At 41.1% G+C, this 18,464-nt stretch overlaps 2 protein-coding genes and 1 long non-coding RNA gene across 3 annotated transcripts in view; 1 reads left to right on the top strand and 2 right to left on the bottom strand.

Annotated features, from left to right (window-relative positions):
• Window positions 1-265: 265 nt before the first annotated feature.
• On the bottom strand, window positions 266-5,886 carry LOC138028526 (metabotropic glutamate receptor 3-like). Its single transcript, XM_068876106.1, has 2 exons — window positions 5,787-5,886; window positions 266-3,711 (listed from the first exon to the last, which is right to left on the bottom strand). Exon 2 carries the CDS (start codon window positions 3,698-3,700, stop codon window positions 1,052-1,054), a length of 2,649 nt encoding a protein of 882 aa, XP_068732207.1. The 5' UTR covers window positions 3,701-3,711; window positions 5,787-5,886; the 3' UTR covers window positions 266-1,051.
• Window positions 5,887-7,701: 1,815 nt separating this feature from the next.
• LOC138028577 (uncharacterized) lies at window positions 7,702-9,283 on the top strand. Its single transcript, XR_011127679.1, has 2 exons — window positions 7,702-8,978; window positions 9,088-9,283. It is a non-coding gene; the product is annotated as an uncharacterized lncRNA (long non-coding RNA).
• A 7,549-nt stretch (window positions 9,284-16,832) lies between these two features.
• LOC138028534 (peripheral plasma membrane protein CASK-like) overlaps window positions 16,833-18,464 on the bottom strand; it is a 34,311-nt gene continuing 32,679 nt past the window's right edge. The window contains exon 29 of the mRNA XM_068876120.1: window positions 16,833-18,250. Coding sequence (XP_068732221.1) covers window positions 18,074-18,250 — 177 coding nt within the window. The 3' untranslated portion in view covers window positions 16,833-18,073. The remainder of the gene's footprint in view (window positions 18,251-18,464) is intronic.

Raw genomic sequence — 18,464 nt, 5'->3', positions numbered from 1 at the left:
TGACAGTTTCATCGATTGCTATTAAGAAATGTACTCCAGAATGTTTTTAATCGCGATTCACCACGAATTGACAGGTGTCGTGTTTATATTTTTGGAAATAAAGACAGTAAACATGTTTTCCGGTGAAGTACAAATGGAATACGATTGGATATTATCGTGATCTTCCAAGGGAAAATGCTAGTTGAAGGTGATGAAGGCGTACGGTTGAGAGGGTATTTCTTAAATTAAAAGCGGCAATGTCACGTTATTTAAGAGTGTTTAGGGGAAATCTTTAAATTATCCCTAATTGGTAATGTGGAATTCCTTTACTGAGTAGATTATCGTTATCCGAGCAAGATGATTCTGAGCAAAAATGGTCTTTATCCAGGCGATTTGCCATAAACTTAAAAGACGTCTGGCCGACTTTGTCAGTCAAGATTACCCAAATGCAATCCGTTTCAATCTCGTCCATTTGTGCCCGGTTAATCCATGCTTCTCTTTCCTTTTATTTTATTTCTTTTATGTTTTTCAACAGTTTTAAGTGGTTATTGAAATGTTTCATTCTACTTTTTGGGCATTTTGGGTGTCATCAAATTACATAATTTTGCTTGACGTAGCCCCTTAAATCCGAGCAGCGTTAGGCTATTTGCTCTCACGAAGAGCTAACGCTCGAAACGCCAGCTAGCAAATTCTTGCTTGCGGTGGTCATTTTGAGGCAAAAGGTGTGTTCCGGTCTAGATGGTCTCAAAGCGCGTTCTCACAAATTTTAAAGTCTCTGCTCACGAGCCAGAAGGCCCAATTAGACCGGCACTTATCTCCGGTTTCATTAGCATGAAGCGACTACTAGTAGGAGTATTTCTACTCCCCCCTGGATGGGATTCTAGTCCATCGCAGGATTACCCCCAGCATTTCACCGGTACCCATTTATACACCTGGGTGGAGAGAGGCACCGTGGGAGTAAAGTATCTTGCCCAAGAACACAACACAATGTCCCCAGCCAGGACCCGAACCCGGAACACTCGATCCGGAGTCGAGCACTCTAACCACGAGGCCACCGCGCTTCCACAAATTTTTACAGTGGGCTTACATGAATGCTGATCATGGATTGTGTCAGTTCAGAGCGCATTCTGCCTGTGTGGCTCTTGCTGAAGCAATGTTCAGAAACCTGTGAACACACAGCTTCACGTGTATTTTGCTCTGGTTGACAAAGAATGACGTAGATCTTTGGTCCGAACATGCAAAGTAACAAACCATACGAGCTCAAAAGAGTTCCTGCACATGTTAACTTTGTTGCATGGGAACCAGTCAACCCGAGATCAATAGGATAATATGCCACAGCTGAAAAAACCAAAACGTACATTGAAAATGCGATGTATCGAGCCTCGTTGAAGTTTTCTGGTAGTGCTCTTGCTTTGAAGGCATAAAACGTGCAAATGATTGCAAGAAACGAGGTGTAGACAGAGACGGCGATCTGAAAGGTGAATCCGATGGAAGAACGGTGGAGAGTACAGCGAAGCAATATTGTACCTTTGACTGGATGTGTGGCTCTTTCTTGACGAGGTGGGTCCAAAGTGATCCACAACGAAAGAAGGATTACGTGGAACGAAAGAAGGCCCAAGACAAGCAAGGATTGGCTCCGGGCGGCTAAAGTGATTCGCTTTAATCTTTCTGCGATCACGTTTATTCTGAAAGCGCTGAGTATCCTCGTCGTCTTGAGTGTCATGATGGAAATGAACGTTGTTAACAAAGTGGAACGTAAGCAAATCCCCAATCCGCAGGTGAAGTTTGTTGATTTAGCAAGTGTAAGAATAGACGCAGTAAATGAAAGGCAAATGGTTACCAGAAGAATCGCACTCAGCTCGCGATTTGCTGCCTTCACCAAAGGTGTATTCCGGTTCTTGTAAAAAATTGCACCAAGAACAAAGACAAGTGCAATGCCAATAGCTGCAAATAGAGAGACAAGAACAGACGTAACACTTGACCACATCAAAACATCTTCAGGCAGATCCAAGCATTTCGATCTTTCTTTGTTTGGCTTTTGTCTTAGAGGACATTCTGTACAGTTCAGACTGTTCACCTTTTTGCTCGAAGTTCCAGCAGGGCAAGTGATGCACTCCCAACAACAAGGTGTGGTTAGTGACCGAAAGGTTCCTGGAGGACAATCTTCTTGGCAGAATGAACTCGGGGGAATGGCGTGACTTTGCTTCGAGTTCCAGAAGATGTCCTCGGTACTGAGGTTAAGCTGTGGTTTTCGACCTCTTTCCCACGAACCGATGACCAGTTTTTCGGGATGGTGATGATCTGGTCGGGTGTTGCTTCGCTTGAAGTGGATAATGTCATATGAAGCGGATACAGGGTCTCCAAACTTGTCAAAGCTAATTCTTCCAGTCTGGCCTTTAAAGTCGACTCGACGGAGGTAGCTTTCCAATTTCTTAGGGTCGAATGAGTAGCGAAGGTCAGGACATTCGTCTGTGAGGTCAGACGTGTTTCTTTTCGGCATGACACAGTTTTGCATGTCGTGCAATGCCCAAGCGACAGCAAAGACTGCATCTACCACATACGAAAAGTAACTGTCGTGAATCAAATCATGTAGCGCTTCTTGGCAGTCACTCCAGTTCGAACGCGTTTCTGATAAGGAACAATTCAACTCCTGTTTACCCAATTTTTCTAACCAGGGAAATTTGTTACTGTTCACTTCTTTAACTACCGATTTCTCCAAATGAAGGTCCTCAACGAATCGGGGTCTAATACCAAGCGAACCGTGAAGGATGTCTGGTTCGTTATTATTTAGCCCCACAAAGACATCATCTTGGCTAGCCAATCCATCACTTAGAATCCATGTGCGGTCGTTCAGATTTTGTTTAACTGCTTCCTTAAGAAACCGCTGTGCATAACTACCGAAAAGCCACAGAAGAACGACTCGTATATTCGAATATCTTTTTATTTTAGTCACACTCCTTGTTAGCATCGCAATGTACTCTTCACGTGGAATAAATTCAGCGAAAGCAATGCAAAATTTTTTTCTGCTTTCGGCCTCCGTTTCCAGCGTCCACACTCCATTTCGGCCATAGGAATCGTCCATTGCTACCGCAGCCACGTAGCTCCAGTTGAAGTGCTCTATGATGTCAGCCATTGCTCTCGCTTGCTGACTATCCGGAGGTGCAGTTCGAAAGAAATTGCGGTATTGAGGCGAGCTTAATTCGTTACTCGTTGCCGAATGACTTACGACAGGAATGCCGGCCACTTCCAGTAGACTGCCCACGAGCACTGACGCTCCGGAATCCGTCGGGCCAATGACAGCGGCGATCGGCGACCTCGTTTCGTTTTCTGCTTGATAATATTTACTGGAAGACGAACAGTTCCTTTTGGTGTAACTGAGGGCTATTTCGTTTTTTCGGACAAAATTGTATGTGTGATTCATTGCCTTGGAAGGGCTGTGGCAGTAATCGCGAATATCGTAGCCTAGAGTCACGTTTGGCAGTATGGAACTATTACTGTTAATTTCATCGATAGTGGAAATCATTGCCACGACATGACCAAGACCTGTGGGGAAAAATTCTCCACATTGACCACCCTCCGTGATGTAATGCAAGAGAAACAACCCGCCAAGTGTTACATTGCCCGGCTTGTAGGATCGGCTATTTTCGGTTACACTCGAGGCGCTTCCGTAAGAGTGAGCCGAAATGACGAGGACGATCAAAGCGATTCCTGCTGCCTGCATAATCGGCTCACCTAAAAAACGAGGAAAGAAACTTACAACAATGAGCTTCATTTTCATGATGACTTTCGGTGTCGTTAAAACATTTGCATAATAAATGTTAAAAAAGGATTAAAATAACTCCAACAACGAAAGACACAATCAAACAAGCACGAGTCATTCATCTGTAGCGGCAATACATTGTGCAGTAAATTAATTTGACATTTTCTTTCGTTTAGCGCCGTGAGTAGTTCCGAAATGCGCTGTTATTTCAATTTTCCGAGACTGCGCAAAAGAGCCGGAAGTCCATGATTGAAGTTGCTGACCGAAAGCAATGCTGACTACGGGGACGAGGGGATATGAAGAGACTTAACTGAATGAGACAGTTTCTTTTCGCAGTTCAAATATGAGTCTTCATAACTTAAGACTCCTTCCTTTTTTGCATTTCAAAGATTTGCCTTCGTGAATGTGGCCTAAACTGAATGTGGGCCTTAAGTCTCCGACTACAGAACCTGCTTGCCAAAAGGTGTGTAAACCAGATGCCCATTTCTGCACACATACCACACGCATCTCTTTGAAAGCTCTAATTTCATTGGACCAGTATAGGATGCAGCTCCATTGTGTTTAGGATTAGGCTCCGATGTTCTTTTGAGTTTTTTTGTACCTATCGTTTTACACCAATCCCGAGAGTCGTCGTACAGCTGTATTAGGGAGCTTACGAAACGACGACGCCGACGGCAACGACGACGCTACAAAACAGTAGGTTTAGTGAGCAAAAACAATGGCTCTGCATGCTCTGCACGTGCGTTTTACATTTTGGTACATTTCTTTGCCGTCATCTCCTAAATGACGACGTGAAATGATCAAATTCAAGGTTCTGTGGAGGACGTTAGCACATGACGATGAATTTTCAGTTCTCTCTCTACGCTTCCAACCCACTCGTACCAGTTTAATTCCTCGACAGTTACTACACATTTTCAACGCGAAACGACATGAAATAGTTTCGTAGTGATATGAATAACGCGAACTCGTATTTTTAAATGAAGTCCTCGTAGCCGTCGTCGTCCTCGTTTCGTAAGCTCCCTATTAGCTTCGTTCCGACCCATTTCACACATCATGTGAAAGACTTAGAGGGAGAGATTCTTATTTGTTCCTTTCCTACAGTTTGGATCAAAGTCATGAGCTTCTGGTGTATCTTATATCTCGGTTTTTTCATCTACGTCTACATGTCGCAGCACTCGGCAAAGTCATTTTGACCTATGTCTGTTTTTGCTTTGGTGGCCTCATGCACCACAAGCCTTTTTAGAGACATTTACGCCAAGCCCGCCACTTCTGCTGGAAAGAGCACACTCACTGAGGACAGCCACAACACCGAGAACTTCATCCCCTACTCTTCTTGAATACTGTGTGGGTTCTTTTATGTCCTACAGAGAACTTATAAACATGGAAGATATTTGTGAGAAGGGGCCTCCGGTTTATAGTCCTTATCCGAAAAAACTTGAAAGTCTAACCATTTGCGGATGTAATTACAAAGGTAGCGCTTTCTCCTCAGTCATTTTAAGACCCTGAGTGTTGGTCCGGTAGGAGTCGAACCTCACGACCTCCCGCATGACAGCCCGATGCTCAACCAACTGAGCCACCGGTGCAAGAACAACAAGAACCATTGTACCTCCAGAACTTCGCTGGATTTCTTGAAGTTAAGAAATGCTTTTCTTCTTAGTCTTTGCTTCGTTGACACGGTTTTTGGCAATGAAAAGTCGTTATATACCGTACGATTCGGCTCACAACCCTTGTTCACAAACTTTGTGGGACGTTAAAGATCCCATACACTACTGATTAGAAAAGAGCAGGGCACGGATTTACAGACGGGTGGCTGGCCTGAATTCTCTGGGAAAATGTGGTCGATTTGGAGAAAAGGCTTATGGTGTATGAGGCCACGTAAACAAAAACAGCTATAAGTATGATGTCCACCATCACTGGCCATAATGAAAATGACTTGAAATGTAGTTTTGTCATGAGCAACGATTAGAATTTATTTGATGATTGCCCCATAGTTCTACTTGTTACGTTTTACTGACTTAACAAAGAAAGTAGTCCGACAGATACGTACCTTCGAGGCCAAGAAATCATCCGGCCAAGGAATGAGCTGTCCTCTTGAGATCAGGAAACCAATTGAATTAACTACAGGAAATTCTGCTTCTTTACTGTTTTTTGGGGCAACGGCTGCAACTGAATCATAGAGCCAATCACAGAGTAAAAGATAGCGTTCACCAATCTGATAGGATGAGATGTTGTCGATTTTTCTTGTAAGCAGTGCAATAAAGCGAAATTAGAGTGGAAAGCAAAATGACTGTAGAAAAGTGAAACTTTAAGGGAGTAACTGCCCCAAACACGAAAACCCAAATGAGCGGCGAAAATGAAACAAAATCTCAATATCAAAATACCGGAACTTGCAAAAACTCAAATAAATTACAAAGAAAAAGAAAGAATGCCATTTTTAGGAGATTTTCGCTTCGGAAAAGGCTTCTGTTTGGAAAATGCAACAAATTCTTTCTTGGCTGCTGTTTGGGATGGGTAGATTGTGTTTATAGCTCTGCAACGGGATTCTATGTTCTCGAATATGGACTATGACACACCCCTCCATTGCTGTCATCACTGTGAGACGTCAAGAAATCAACACACCTCTCGCGAACGGTAGGGTATGGAGTTCCCGGTAAAGTGGCGTTGATCTTTGCCGGCAAGAGACCGACCTGGTTGGATTAGCATGAAAGGCTTCCGAGCGAATGAATATAGTAAGATTAATTAATTCAACGATTAATATAATGACAATAAGGGTTCATTAACACAAAGCAAATTAGCGAACTTCAGATTGGAGCGAAAGATTACACTTCCGCGCATGCTCAGAACCAACTTGTACGCCAGTCTCCAATCTCGTCCCCAGAGTCCGCTTTTCTTTTGGTCAGCATCAAGAACACGGACTCTGGCCGCTTCCAAGGCAGGAAGTCCGCAAATCACAGACTTCCGGCTCGGTGGTTGTCCATGGTTACAAAAATGGACCTTCACTACGACAGCGTATAAATTGGAAGTGGCCAGAGCCCATGTTGTTGGTGTGGACCAAAAGAAAAGCGGACTCTGGGGACGAGATTGCGGTTACAGCATTATACCATTACCGCGACCGCGTGTATTTTTGGCCGTGGCCAGAGTCCGCGTTTTTGGCGCTGACCAAAAGAAATGCGGACTCTGGGCCCTAACCATAATGACGAAAATGTCCAGTCTCGTCACCAGAGCCTCGGGCGTGGAGAAGTACTCTTATTGCTAATAGGGATTTTAAGAAACCCAGACGGCTACGGCACCGACAAAAAGCACCGTCGGAAGCAATAATAGGGAGTTTAAGCACGCGACGTTCTTGAGCCGCGGACGGCAACCGGAAGTGAGCTGTTTTCCATTTTAACTTGTCTTGTCACTTCCACCTATATAATGGTCAAAAACGTCGCTTGTTTAAACTCCCTAATACTCTCGGTCAAAAACGCAAAAAATTAATCGTGCTGCACATGTGGCATGTAATATGGTGCGTTTCCTCGTCGTACTCCGCAAAACAAATAGGGAGCTTAAGCACAGACGTTCGTGAACCACGAAAGGCAACCGGAAGTTGAATGTTTCCTTTTTTGGCGTGGTTTTGCTCCTTACCACGGACAGGAAAAACTCATGCTGATCATTCTCGACCTTGACGTCACTGTCGGAATTTTGCTGGGAAAGGATGTCTTTTGTCGGAATTTCATTTTGTGTGTCGCTACGTTTTGGCCCATGTCGCTTGTCGGATTGTCAGGGCCTCTTACAACTGAGAGTCGTTCATTCTCTTTCCTTAGTTCAAAAACTGCTCGTACCTTCGCCCATACTGTGATCGAATAATCGTGAAGTACTTCTGAACTTATTAATTGATTGTACCACTGAAAGACCATTGATTTGTGATTTTCGTGTTCAAGTACGTGGGTAATATAATTTAAAAGCCTTGTTGTTTGTTTGTTTATTTGTTATTTATTTGTTCGAGCAGGTTGAAGTATTGCCAGCTATTCAGCTGATGTGGACCTGCTATACCTACCCACCCATACACTCACGAAGGACAGCCACAACACCGGGAACTTCATCCCCGACTCTTCTCGAATAGTGTGTGGGTTCTTTAACGGCCCGCAAGGAACTTAAGAACATGAAAGATATTTGTGCGACGGGGCCTACGGTTTATAGTCCTTATCCGAGAAGACTTGAAAGTCTAACCATTTGTGGATGTTATTATAAAGGCAGCGCTTTTTCCTCAGTTATTTTAAGACCCTGAGTGTTGTCCGGCCGGAGTTGAACTCACGACCTCCCGCATAAATGCGTAAATGGACAGAAAAAATCTTGTTTTCTACTTCAAGTTTTTTAGGGGATTACATGTTTTCAGTCCCGTACTTTTTAATATTGGCAAATAGAGAAATTTTATTTGAATGCATCACACATTTGTCACGCAATGAAAGCACTGTGTGAGTTCGGTGGCGCATGTCGGGATAAAAACAAGTATATATTAATATTAAAAAACAAATGATTTTCAATGCAAATTCGTGCATTTTTTTCCATAACAAAAGAAGAAATATATGCTTATTTTTAACCCGTCGCACGCACTGGCTTATTAAAAGTGTGTGTAAATATTTGAGAACCAAACTCCAGCTGTTTCCACGCGTGACGTTCAAACTGAGACAATTAATTTTTTGCCAAGGGATACTGGCGTTCACATTATCGGAATACAACATCATTCGTTAATAAAAGAAAATACCCTAAAATCTTTCGCAATAATAGCAACGTTGAATATTTTAGTTTCGTGATCCTGAGGATACGAAAGCTTGCGGAAGCCCTGTCTTAACAACAGCATAACTGAATTACAAAGCAAAGCTAACTATGATTTAGCTAGTTATGTTAGAGCACATTTGTGTAAAATTTCTTCGTTTCCTTGATAGTTCTTGTCTTGCGACAGAAAATGAAGAACTTATATTCTAACACGATGGTATTTTACGCTTTGAAGCTTGTGAAGTCGTGAATAAAAAAAACATAACAGCGTTTAGCAAAACCCAACTAAAAGAACGCCTAAACTTGGCTATTTACATTGCCTGGGTGCCAGAGGTTTATTTATCTTTCGCAAGAGGCGATTAAATGGCGAAGGGAGAGACGAAAAACAAAGCGTATAACTTAAAACCGTGAAAGCCAAATCTGGCTTGTGGATAAAGCGGCTTTGGAACCCGGGGCACGCGCATGAATCTTTCTCAACCTCATGGTAACTACACCTCGAATTAGTTAACTTGGTTCGTTTCCAATTGCGTTTACTTCAACCAACGGATGAAGTCTTTGATTCTACAGTATTTTTTAACATTTTTTAATTTTAGGTGATGTGATACGAGTGCATCATTCGGATTTTTAGAAATTAACGTCAAACTATAAGAACTATGGATTTCTTCATGTCGTGTTCATCTGTTTTGGAATTAAACGCGAAGATGAAACCTGCAGGCAGGATGATTCCTGTGGAGACGTTCACCATGAATGACATTAACAGAAACTCATCTTTATCGCCCAATACGCTACGAGATAAATGAGGTATAGCGAAATGGAGAAAAACGAAGACCCAATTCAATATCAGCCAGATTCCAAAGAACAAGAGGGTTCTCTGGTAAATGGCACAAAGAGAAATCTGCTCTATTTTCCCCTTGGATTGGTTCCAATCTATAGCTTTGGTTAAGGCCAAGGCGAGAAACAGTAGCAAAAAATACAAAACCATGATGACAAAAATGGCAGCTTGAGGAACAAAATTGTGACTCTGTAACCATACCACTGTAAAGTCAAGACATCCTAAAGCGATTGGAGCGGTCACCAACAGCTTCACACCAATATTATAGCAATGTTTCCAGCGAGGATCGTGGAAGGATTGCAAAAATGCAGCGACTGCCACGATGTTGAACGCTAAGAGCGCTGCTATGGATAATTTCAGGACTCTAGGGCAAGCTACTTCAGCCCATTCATCGTGTTGAGCATAATAAGGCCACCACGAGTTCAACGCATCCATGGTGTTCACACAAAGAATCGTGAATTGAAAAATAAATTGGCAGATTACAAACGGTCTAAGCGTTTGATTTGAGATCTTGAGTCGTAACATACACACATTGAAGAAGAGTCCAAGTGCACCAACTCCAAATATCAAAGACAGAAAGACAGAGGTCATGCTTGCTTGTTTGTCTGTCGTTAAACAGCAAGGCGAAATTCGATCAACTGTTAGGCTAGATTTCTTGGGCAGGCATAATTTACCGGTATTGTCGGAGAATCGAACATAATACCAGCGTAATTACCATCTTCAACATAAGCGTTTCATTTCGGCACTTCGAAGAAGCAGCGATAATAAGCGTTTATCTCCTTTTTCAATTGACTCGCGTCACGCAATCTTTCCGTGACCATCCATGTGTAGACAGCTTTAAAATAAAGAGCAAGATGACCCACTCGTTTATAAAGAAACAAGACGCCTACAAGGGCGTATCCGTGGAATGCGCAAACAGTTAACACAAATTGTCCAGTTACAGTCAACTTCAAGTACAGGTAGAATTCGGAAAATGGCGAAAGATTACCAGAAAGATACATCTGTAATAACTTAAGGTTTTTTGTTGTAAAAACTCATTACTAATGTTACTAAATTTGCAAATGCAAACAACGAAGCCCTATTAGCAGGTTATCAGGATACGGGATCTTTTATTTATTTATTTTTTGGAAGGAGACTTAATTCAAATCCTACAGTTTTACTTGCTTCGTTAACTCCTTTCATCCAAAAATTACAGGATCAGCCTTAAATCATCCAAAAAACTTAATACAAATCACAGTTCAACACTGAACTTATCATCCTGGGACAGTTGTTCAGAAACTGGGTTTTAAAACGAGTTTTATCCTCTCCTCCCAAATGCTGTTCAGGGCTGATATTCAGTAAAACTTTACATTAGAAGAAGTCAATCTTGAAAAAAAAATAAGCAAAGGAAACTGTGACCAAAAAGTTGAAAAAATGAAACAAAAGTTTACGCTAATCCTGGATTAAGGTAATTGGCTTTCGAACAACCGGGCCCTGTAATCGACGTCTGGTTCTGTAATCCTGGTTTAGTTCCTTGCAAACTGTATAAATTTGCCGTGGCGAAGACAAGAAGACAACATCCGTGCTCTATTTCTCTCAATGTTCAAAAATTCCGTAATTGAGTGTTCTATAGTCCAGTCCAAAGTTCTAATTTTACAATTCCATAATCTTGATTTCAGTAACTTGGTACCAAACGTTCCACAATAACTTGAAATCTCGTTAAGAAAAATTATTAAATCCAGTAGTCCAGTCCGGATTGAGATCGCCAAAACTCTCTCTATCATCGATTCAAAACTCAACAAAAGATACAAGTAGTAAATAGTTCTCAGAAACTACAACAGTTCGTCCTGATTCTACACTCGATTCTACTCTTGAGCTGAACAAAAAACCCATCGTTTCTCGAGAGAACAGACAAACAGCCGAAACTGTTCTGTTCCTGCCCCCTACAGCACTGGAAAAGTACCGTACGTTGTACAATAGTACTTGACCGTAGCCCTTGGCCGAGAAACTAATCTTAGCCAAAAGCCCGAGAAGCGATCAGGATACGGGATAATTAGGTAAAAAATATTGTGGGGATACGGGATTTTTTGTCTGGAGGTGGAGGGGGGGGGGGGGGGGAAGGGGGTGGAATTGAGGAGATACGGGATATTTTTTAAAGTAAGAACGCATTGCGTGTGGTAGTGCAGTAACTTGACAGTGTTTTTTTTCCATAACTGTCAACTGAGCTGCGTTTTGTTTTTTCCAGGAGATTCAAGTCCTTGCACAATATGTAGCTCTAATAGTACACGACATTGTTTGGTATCGTAAATCATTACGGTGCCATGGTAGACATCTTTGCTATATACCCTCTAAGAAGACATGTGGTTCAGTAAAATACTAAGCCCAGAACGATTGAAGAAAATAAGAGGAAATCGAGAAACATTTGGCTTCAAAGCTGACATGTTGATCATTTACAACTTCTTTTTCACCACAAGCTTAAGCGTGTACTCTGAGCTTCTGACACCTTTCCAAGACCAATGTTACTAAAGTTAAACACCTTTCCAGCGGGGTTAGTATCTGGATGGGGGACGTCAAAATATGCGACTTTTGCTGTCAGGAACATACGACCAAAAATTCTATTTTAACGCTCAAAAATGCGAACAAAGCAAGGTACAGATCTTGCTAGCCTGCTTTATGCAAAACAAATATTGACGAAAAAGTAAATAAATATTAATATATAGTTTTTAAGGAGAGCAGAAGGAACTTTTAGGAAGTGTTGATCGAGAATACAACAATTTGCCATCAGCGAAAAACATTTCGGGAGATTTTTGTTACGTTCCATCAGAGTTCAATTTTTCTATCGTACTTTTGGTCATACAAGTAAAATCGCAAAATCGAAAGTGACATCGATTTTAGAGGCCGCCTGTGATCAAGTTATACCTTGCGTGTTTACTGACAACTCACGAAACAAAGGATGCATCTGTGACAAAATGACGGCATAACACCTGGTTTTTGTTAGTGCGTTTTTTTTTCTTTCAAGTGTTATAAAGTTCGACAAGAACTATGTGCGACTTTAACACAAAGATCACACTCGTTGATGCTAGTCCAAGTGTCAGCTGAAGTTCAGCTCCTCCGAATGAGGTTAGTACTTGGATGGGGGACGGCTGCGAAGTCCCCGTGACGGCGATAGCTAATTCGTTTTTTTTAAAACTTGATTTCATTTTTTATCTTGTTTGGCCGTTGAAAGCTATTGTCTTATTTTCTTTCTACGTCAAAACGGCGAACAAACTGGTTCCCAAGAAATATTGGTGTACGTATTCGTTCTATGCAAAATGCTTCTAATGAAGTATTCGTTCTATGCAAAATAATAATGTTCACAGTGGAACACACAAGTACGAAGCAAGATCTAGAAATAACGTAGAAAATTCTCCTTACCTTTAAAGCTTGCCTTTCTCAAAGAAAAAGCATCTATCCACTTGACTTTAAGACAACAAAAGAACCCATTAAAGCTCTAGGGATAAATCTATCCTACAATACAAACAAATGTATTGAAGAAAACTTTCATGCAAAGATAAAGAAAATGAAAACAAGATTGAACTTATGGCTCTCAAGAGATCTTACGATATGCGGCAAGTCTTTACTCGCTAAAGCTTTGGGTATATCACAGCTAGTTTATGCAGCTTCCATGTTGACTGTTCCAGAATCGGTAGTTAAGACTGTTCAAGAGGACCTTTTTGCCTTTCTATGGAAAAACAGGAAAGACAAAATAAAAAGGGTAGTTATGTATCAAACAGTAAAGAAAGGGGGAATCAATTTTGTTAATTTTCGCACGGTTATTAAAGCACTGCGCTTGGCTTGGATTGGTAGACTACTGAGCACGTCTGACGATAAATGGAAGGCAATCCCCAACTATTACTTTCGAAAACATGGAAACCTTTTATTCCTCCTCAAATGCAATTATGATATAAAACCTTTAAAAACAGGTTTGCCTCTTTTCTATCGAGAGCTTCTTCGGTATTTTCAAGATCTCAAGAACGCAACTAACATCTTTCCAAATGGCGAATTCATTCTTTGGAATAACAAATTGATAACCACAGATAATGCTACTTTGTTTTGGAAGTCATGGTTCAAAGAAGGAGTTGTAACAGTAAAGGATATGCTAAACCCAGAGGGCAATTTTTTATCGTATGAAGAGTTCAGGAATAAATTTAACATTACTACAATTTATTTGAATTACTTCCAATTAATCTCAGCTATTCCATCTGACTTGAAAAGGAGGTCAGCCCAAATGGTTATACCTGCCGCGGACCTCTCTTTGACTTCCGCATCCGTTTCATTAAATAAAACCTAGGCCTCTTTTGATCTTGTTGAAGCACGTTGTAAAAATTATTACCAGTTGTTTAATAACTACAGCTGCACTGTCCCAAGCGGAGTTAAAAAGTGGCAGGAGAAATTCCCCGAAATATTTGTTGATTGGTTTAATAAGTTTCAAGACATATATCGCTTTACCAGGGATAACAAACTTCGTCAATTTTGTTTTCGCTTTTTGCATAGAACAGTTGTAACAAAGAGAGAACTCAAACTATTTCGTTTAGCGGATAATGATAAATGTATATATTGCTTTAATGCTGATTCAATAGAACACACTTTTATTAATTGAACGGAGTCTGTTAAACTCTATTCACAAATTATATCGTGGTTTAATCATTGCCAAGATACTGCAATAACACTCTCGAATGAAAAAGTTGCCTTTCATGATCTACATCATGTAACTGATATGCTCTCTGGTCCCGTGAGACGCAGGCTAGATTTGCTCGTCATCTTGGTCAAACAATATATCTATTCCTCAAAACATCTTCAAATAGAACTGTTTCTAGATGAACTTGTAAAGAAATTAACTACTCAATGGAAATTAGAAAAATGTATTTAGATGTAATACTACTTTTTTCCACGTACCTTTATTGGCATATCACGTAATAAAATAAAGAACAATTAAAAAACAAATAGCATTACTATAATATAAGCTGGATTAATATAGAAATTCTGCTCTCAATCAAAATAAATGATGCTTTGTTTTTGTTATATTTATTACTCAAAGATAAGGTAATGCAGAGGCTCAATACTTTCAGTTGTTGTTGTTGTTTTTTTTTGTTGTTTTTTCCGTTTATGTCCTATTCTGTTATCTTCTCGAATACTTGTTTGTGCGTTTGTTTGTTTTTTACTTAACAGAGAAGTACTACGTAAAATTTAAATGCTGTATTAGCGTAAGTCGTTTGTATAAGTGTATTAATAAAAAAAAAATAAAAATAAAAATAAAAAGAATAGTTTAACACTGAAACAATCATGGCGGGCGGAAAGATTCTATTATAAATGTTTGCTTTCACCAGTCTGACGGAAGTGTGTTACGGTGGCCGAGTGGGTCTAACGCGCTAGCAGAGAAGAATCGTGATGGGTTGGGAAGTATAGGAGTTCTCCTCGCGGCAGGGAAGTTTGGAAATACTGGAGGGAATATAAGTCAGTCCACCCGATCGGAGATTAATTCAATATCCGTGGGGTATGCACATTTGTGACTACCAACAAAAAAAAGACACCAGCCCGGTTTTAAGACGTGGATGCCTTCGGCATTCCACGTAATAAATCCTGCTGCGATTGCAAGGCATCGGATTAAACGTATCCTTTATGAAATGATCTCTTTCTTGCAGCCCCTTTTGTCCTAGGAAAGCAGTACGGGTGCTACTTACAAAAGGTACAATCCTCTATCGTTTGATCGACGACGTTGCCGTAAGTTCCAATGAATCGTGCATCTCGTTTGGTAAAAATAGAGAAAACTCGCATTGTAGACTACACAGATGAACGCCCATTTTTTCGTAAGTCTGAGGGCGTTTTCCTTTTGTCAGAACTGGCCGGCCAGACGCATCAGTTTGCAAAGAAAATGCAACAATTTGAAGGAACACTTCCATGATAATCCCTCGCATTGTTCTGGAGGAGTATATATCATCCTCGAAGTGTGTTAATTTGAATACGTTGTAGAGTTAGTCCTTCCAAATCCCCGGTCTGGCCGGTCAGTTCTGTCAAATGGAAAACTTCTTAATCGAGCTTTCCTTATCAACATATCGAAAACTATGTCTTTAGGCGTAATCGCGTCGCCAAGTTCACTAAAGTCATAAATTTCTTTGTAAATTGCTTTTTTAATCCTTGAAGCGCTTCCATCGCTATATACAATTAGCAAAGCCAACATGTCGGTCAAAACTTCTTTTTTTACAGCTGTGTTCCACATTGTTACCACTGAATATTCTGTCTTAAAATCACCTGCAAAGACTTAATTGTGACTCGACTTTTTTCAAAATTCAAATACACCGTGATTTAAAGAATATACCAAAATCAAGTAAAACACAAAACAAAAACGCATCGAAATCCGGAGGCTCTGAAAAGATGACGTATCGGAGGGTAAGTTTTCCCTTTTTTTTTCCTTTTCGACGACCACAATAATCGAGACCATGCAATGTGGAGACCAAAGACCCATTTGCACTACAGAAAAAACTGGGACCGGACCCCTTAAAAAGTAGGTACGGACCATACATCTTTGCCGTGTAAACTATCCGTTCCATGATTTTATGAAATGGCTCCGGACACGCTCTCTTTTGGTTTTCAAAACCGAAAAAACACCGAGCATGGACGACCCCTTTTTGCGGGTCAAGAGCGCCGCGTAAACGTGTCTCCGCTCCAACTCAAATAAAAATCTGTGGGCCGTTTCTCGAAAGTCCCGAAACTTTACGGGCCGTTTCCGGGTGTCACAATTCCCTTTGTATCTCAAGAAAAGAGAGGATTTAATTCGTCAAACTTTACAGTTATTTTTCTTTTTGTTACCTTGAAAACATGTTAAAAGACCGGCTCTCCAGAATAAGCAGTTGGCAATTTCACAGATGGCTTTTCGGGCCCGAAAAGTTTTCGGGACTTTCGAGAAACGGGCCCTCCGGACTCCGAAACAGAATGCCAGGAACGGGGCCGTAAGGCCAGTTTTATGATGAGCCAAACCAAATTGTTGGCTGTGTAAACGTTAAAAAAAGTTGGTCCGAACCACTTTTTAATTGGCCCGGATCCAGTTTTTTTCTGTAGTGTAAATGGGCCTTGAAATTCCATCACAATGGGCTATTTGCAGTTTAGTGATCACATGGCACAAAAGCCGCCATACTGGAACGCAGATTGCGCAATGGGACATCTTAAACGAAGCAAGATAATTTAAATTTTCTTTGTTTTAGATGACCCGGTGGGCAATTTGCGTCCCAGTATGGCGGTTTTTGTACCATGTGATCACTAACCTGCAAAGGGCCCACAACATTACGTATTCCTTGAAGCCCTACTACAATTGTAGGTATAACAGGCGCCAAATGGCATGCATTTGGGCTGTTAGACCGCTTAAGTCTTGCTCATTGAAGCAAGACACCTCGTAAGCTCAAAAGTTATAACAACTGGTACCGTCAAAGTAAGGGTAGAATGTGGAATGAGCATTGTATCGGACAAAAACAATGAACGTGCAGACACGATAAATGGATAAGACTTTCGTTTACTCACGAACGGAAATGGAGTGGAGTTCTTCCAATAAAATAATATTTATATAGCGGCAAGGTATAAAAATCAAGCAGGTGACTTAATAATGTAAATAATTAAACAGCAGTGTTAAAAGTCATTAGTAAAAAGCCTATTCAAGACTTGTAAAATATCCGTTTTAGATGCAACAGACAACTAATGACCGGCTCAGAGTTTAAATAGTCATATTTACTTTGACACTATTCCGTTCTCCTATCAAGTTTTATCTTCCCTAAGTAATACTGCGTGTGGAGCCAGACAGCGAAATAGCTTCAGACTTTAATTACATGGATATTTTATTTTGAAAAAGAACCCTCTCCTTGTAGGGCAGGAAACGAGAATTCCTTGACGAGTACGAGTCCCTTTCAGAAAATTCGACATAAACATCAAGGTGATAATGATTATCAGCACCGTTTTTTTAAAAAATCTGCCTGAAATCGAGACCATCACACGGCAAAACCAATCATCACATCAAAAGAAACTAGTGTCCAGTTTCTTTTGCAGTCCTAAAACATCCCTTTGCCCAGAATAATTTCGCGAGAGATAATAACAAGTCGGGACGCACGCGTCCAGATAAAAACAATAACAGACAGAAAGCACAAACGATTTTGAACGCAAATTTGTGCGAATGTTTTCCAGAACAAAACAAGAAAATTTCAATTCTTGTTTTATCGCGACGGTCCGCACAGGGTTATCATCATCAGGCTTCCAAGCAACTGAAGCCCGCTTTACACTAGCAGAAAAGTATGGCACAGCACTCCGAAATTTCGGTACCGTACCTATGCTTTCTGGATACGGCACGAGAAATTTTTCGCGTGTAAACAGAACAAACAAAAAGCATATTAGGCAACCGTGCGTTGCCAGAAATTATAGGGATACCGTGAGCACATCTCTGGAGGTGTGCTCTGCACTCCAAATATTGGTACCGTGCCACGATTTTGGAGTGCCGTGCCAACTTTGTGTGTGTGTAAAAGGGGTTTGAGGATTCCATATTTCTGATTTTAACTGGTTGTGATGTAGGAATGTAGAATGATCGGCCAAGCAAGACTGCATTCACGTCCCATAAAAAAACAACAACGTTTAGAGAAGTGACTGTACAATTAAAATTGCCCCTTGCGGCTGGCAAAGATTGAAAGAGTTAACGACGTCCTTGTCAATGTTTTCCATAGTTCATGAAACATGTCAGTGGGGCGGGGTGAAGGTTAGTACACCCATGACACGGGAACCCACTGGGGGGTCGTGTGGAGTCGCTCAAAGGAACTTTCAAGGAGTCGAATGGTATCGTCGATGTCGTTGTTTACAATCGTAAGGTCGAAGAGGTGTCCGTAACTCTTCCGAAGAGATTCCGATTCTTCGGACAGACGCTGTAGACTTTCGTCCTGCAACGAGATCAAAGAACGGTGAACATAAGAGAAAAAAAAAGAAACCAGATAAGTTATTCATGGATTTTTCATCTTCCACTGTTATGCTTCGTGCAACTTTTAGCAACGCACCTGCAGGCCAGTTCGCACAATATGTTGCAATGCCTCACATCTCACTGATATCCTTCTCTAGGAACACCCCGTTGTGTCTAGGCCGCCAGCACAGCTCTCC

Source organism: Montipora capricornis, chromosome 13, assembly GCF_036669925.1.
Source record: "Montipora capricornis isolate CH-2021 chromosome 13, ASM3666992v2, whole genome shotgun sequence".
Taxonomy (NCBI): Eukaryota; Metazoa; Cnidaria; class Anthozoa; order Scleractinia; family Acroporidae; genus Montipora; species Montipora capricornis.
Note: the sequence above shows the minus strand (reverse complement) of the source record. Positions and strands in the feature narration are given on the sequence as shown.

Bases quoted from the DNA above. Each gene is read 5' to 3' on its own strand.
- LOC138028526 (XM_068876106.1), bottom strand. From the start codon at position 3,700: ATGCAGGCAGCAGGAATCGCTTTGATCGTCCTCGTCATTTCGGCTCAC.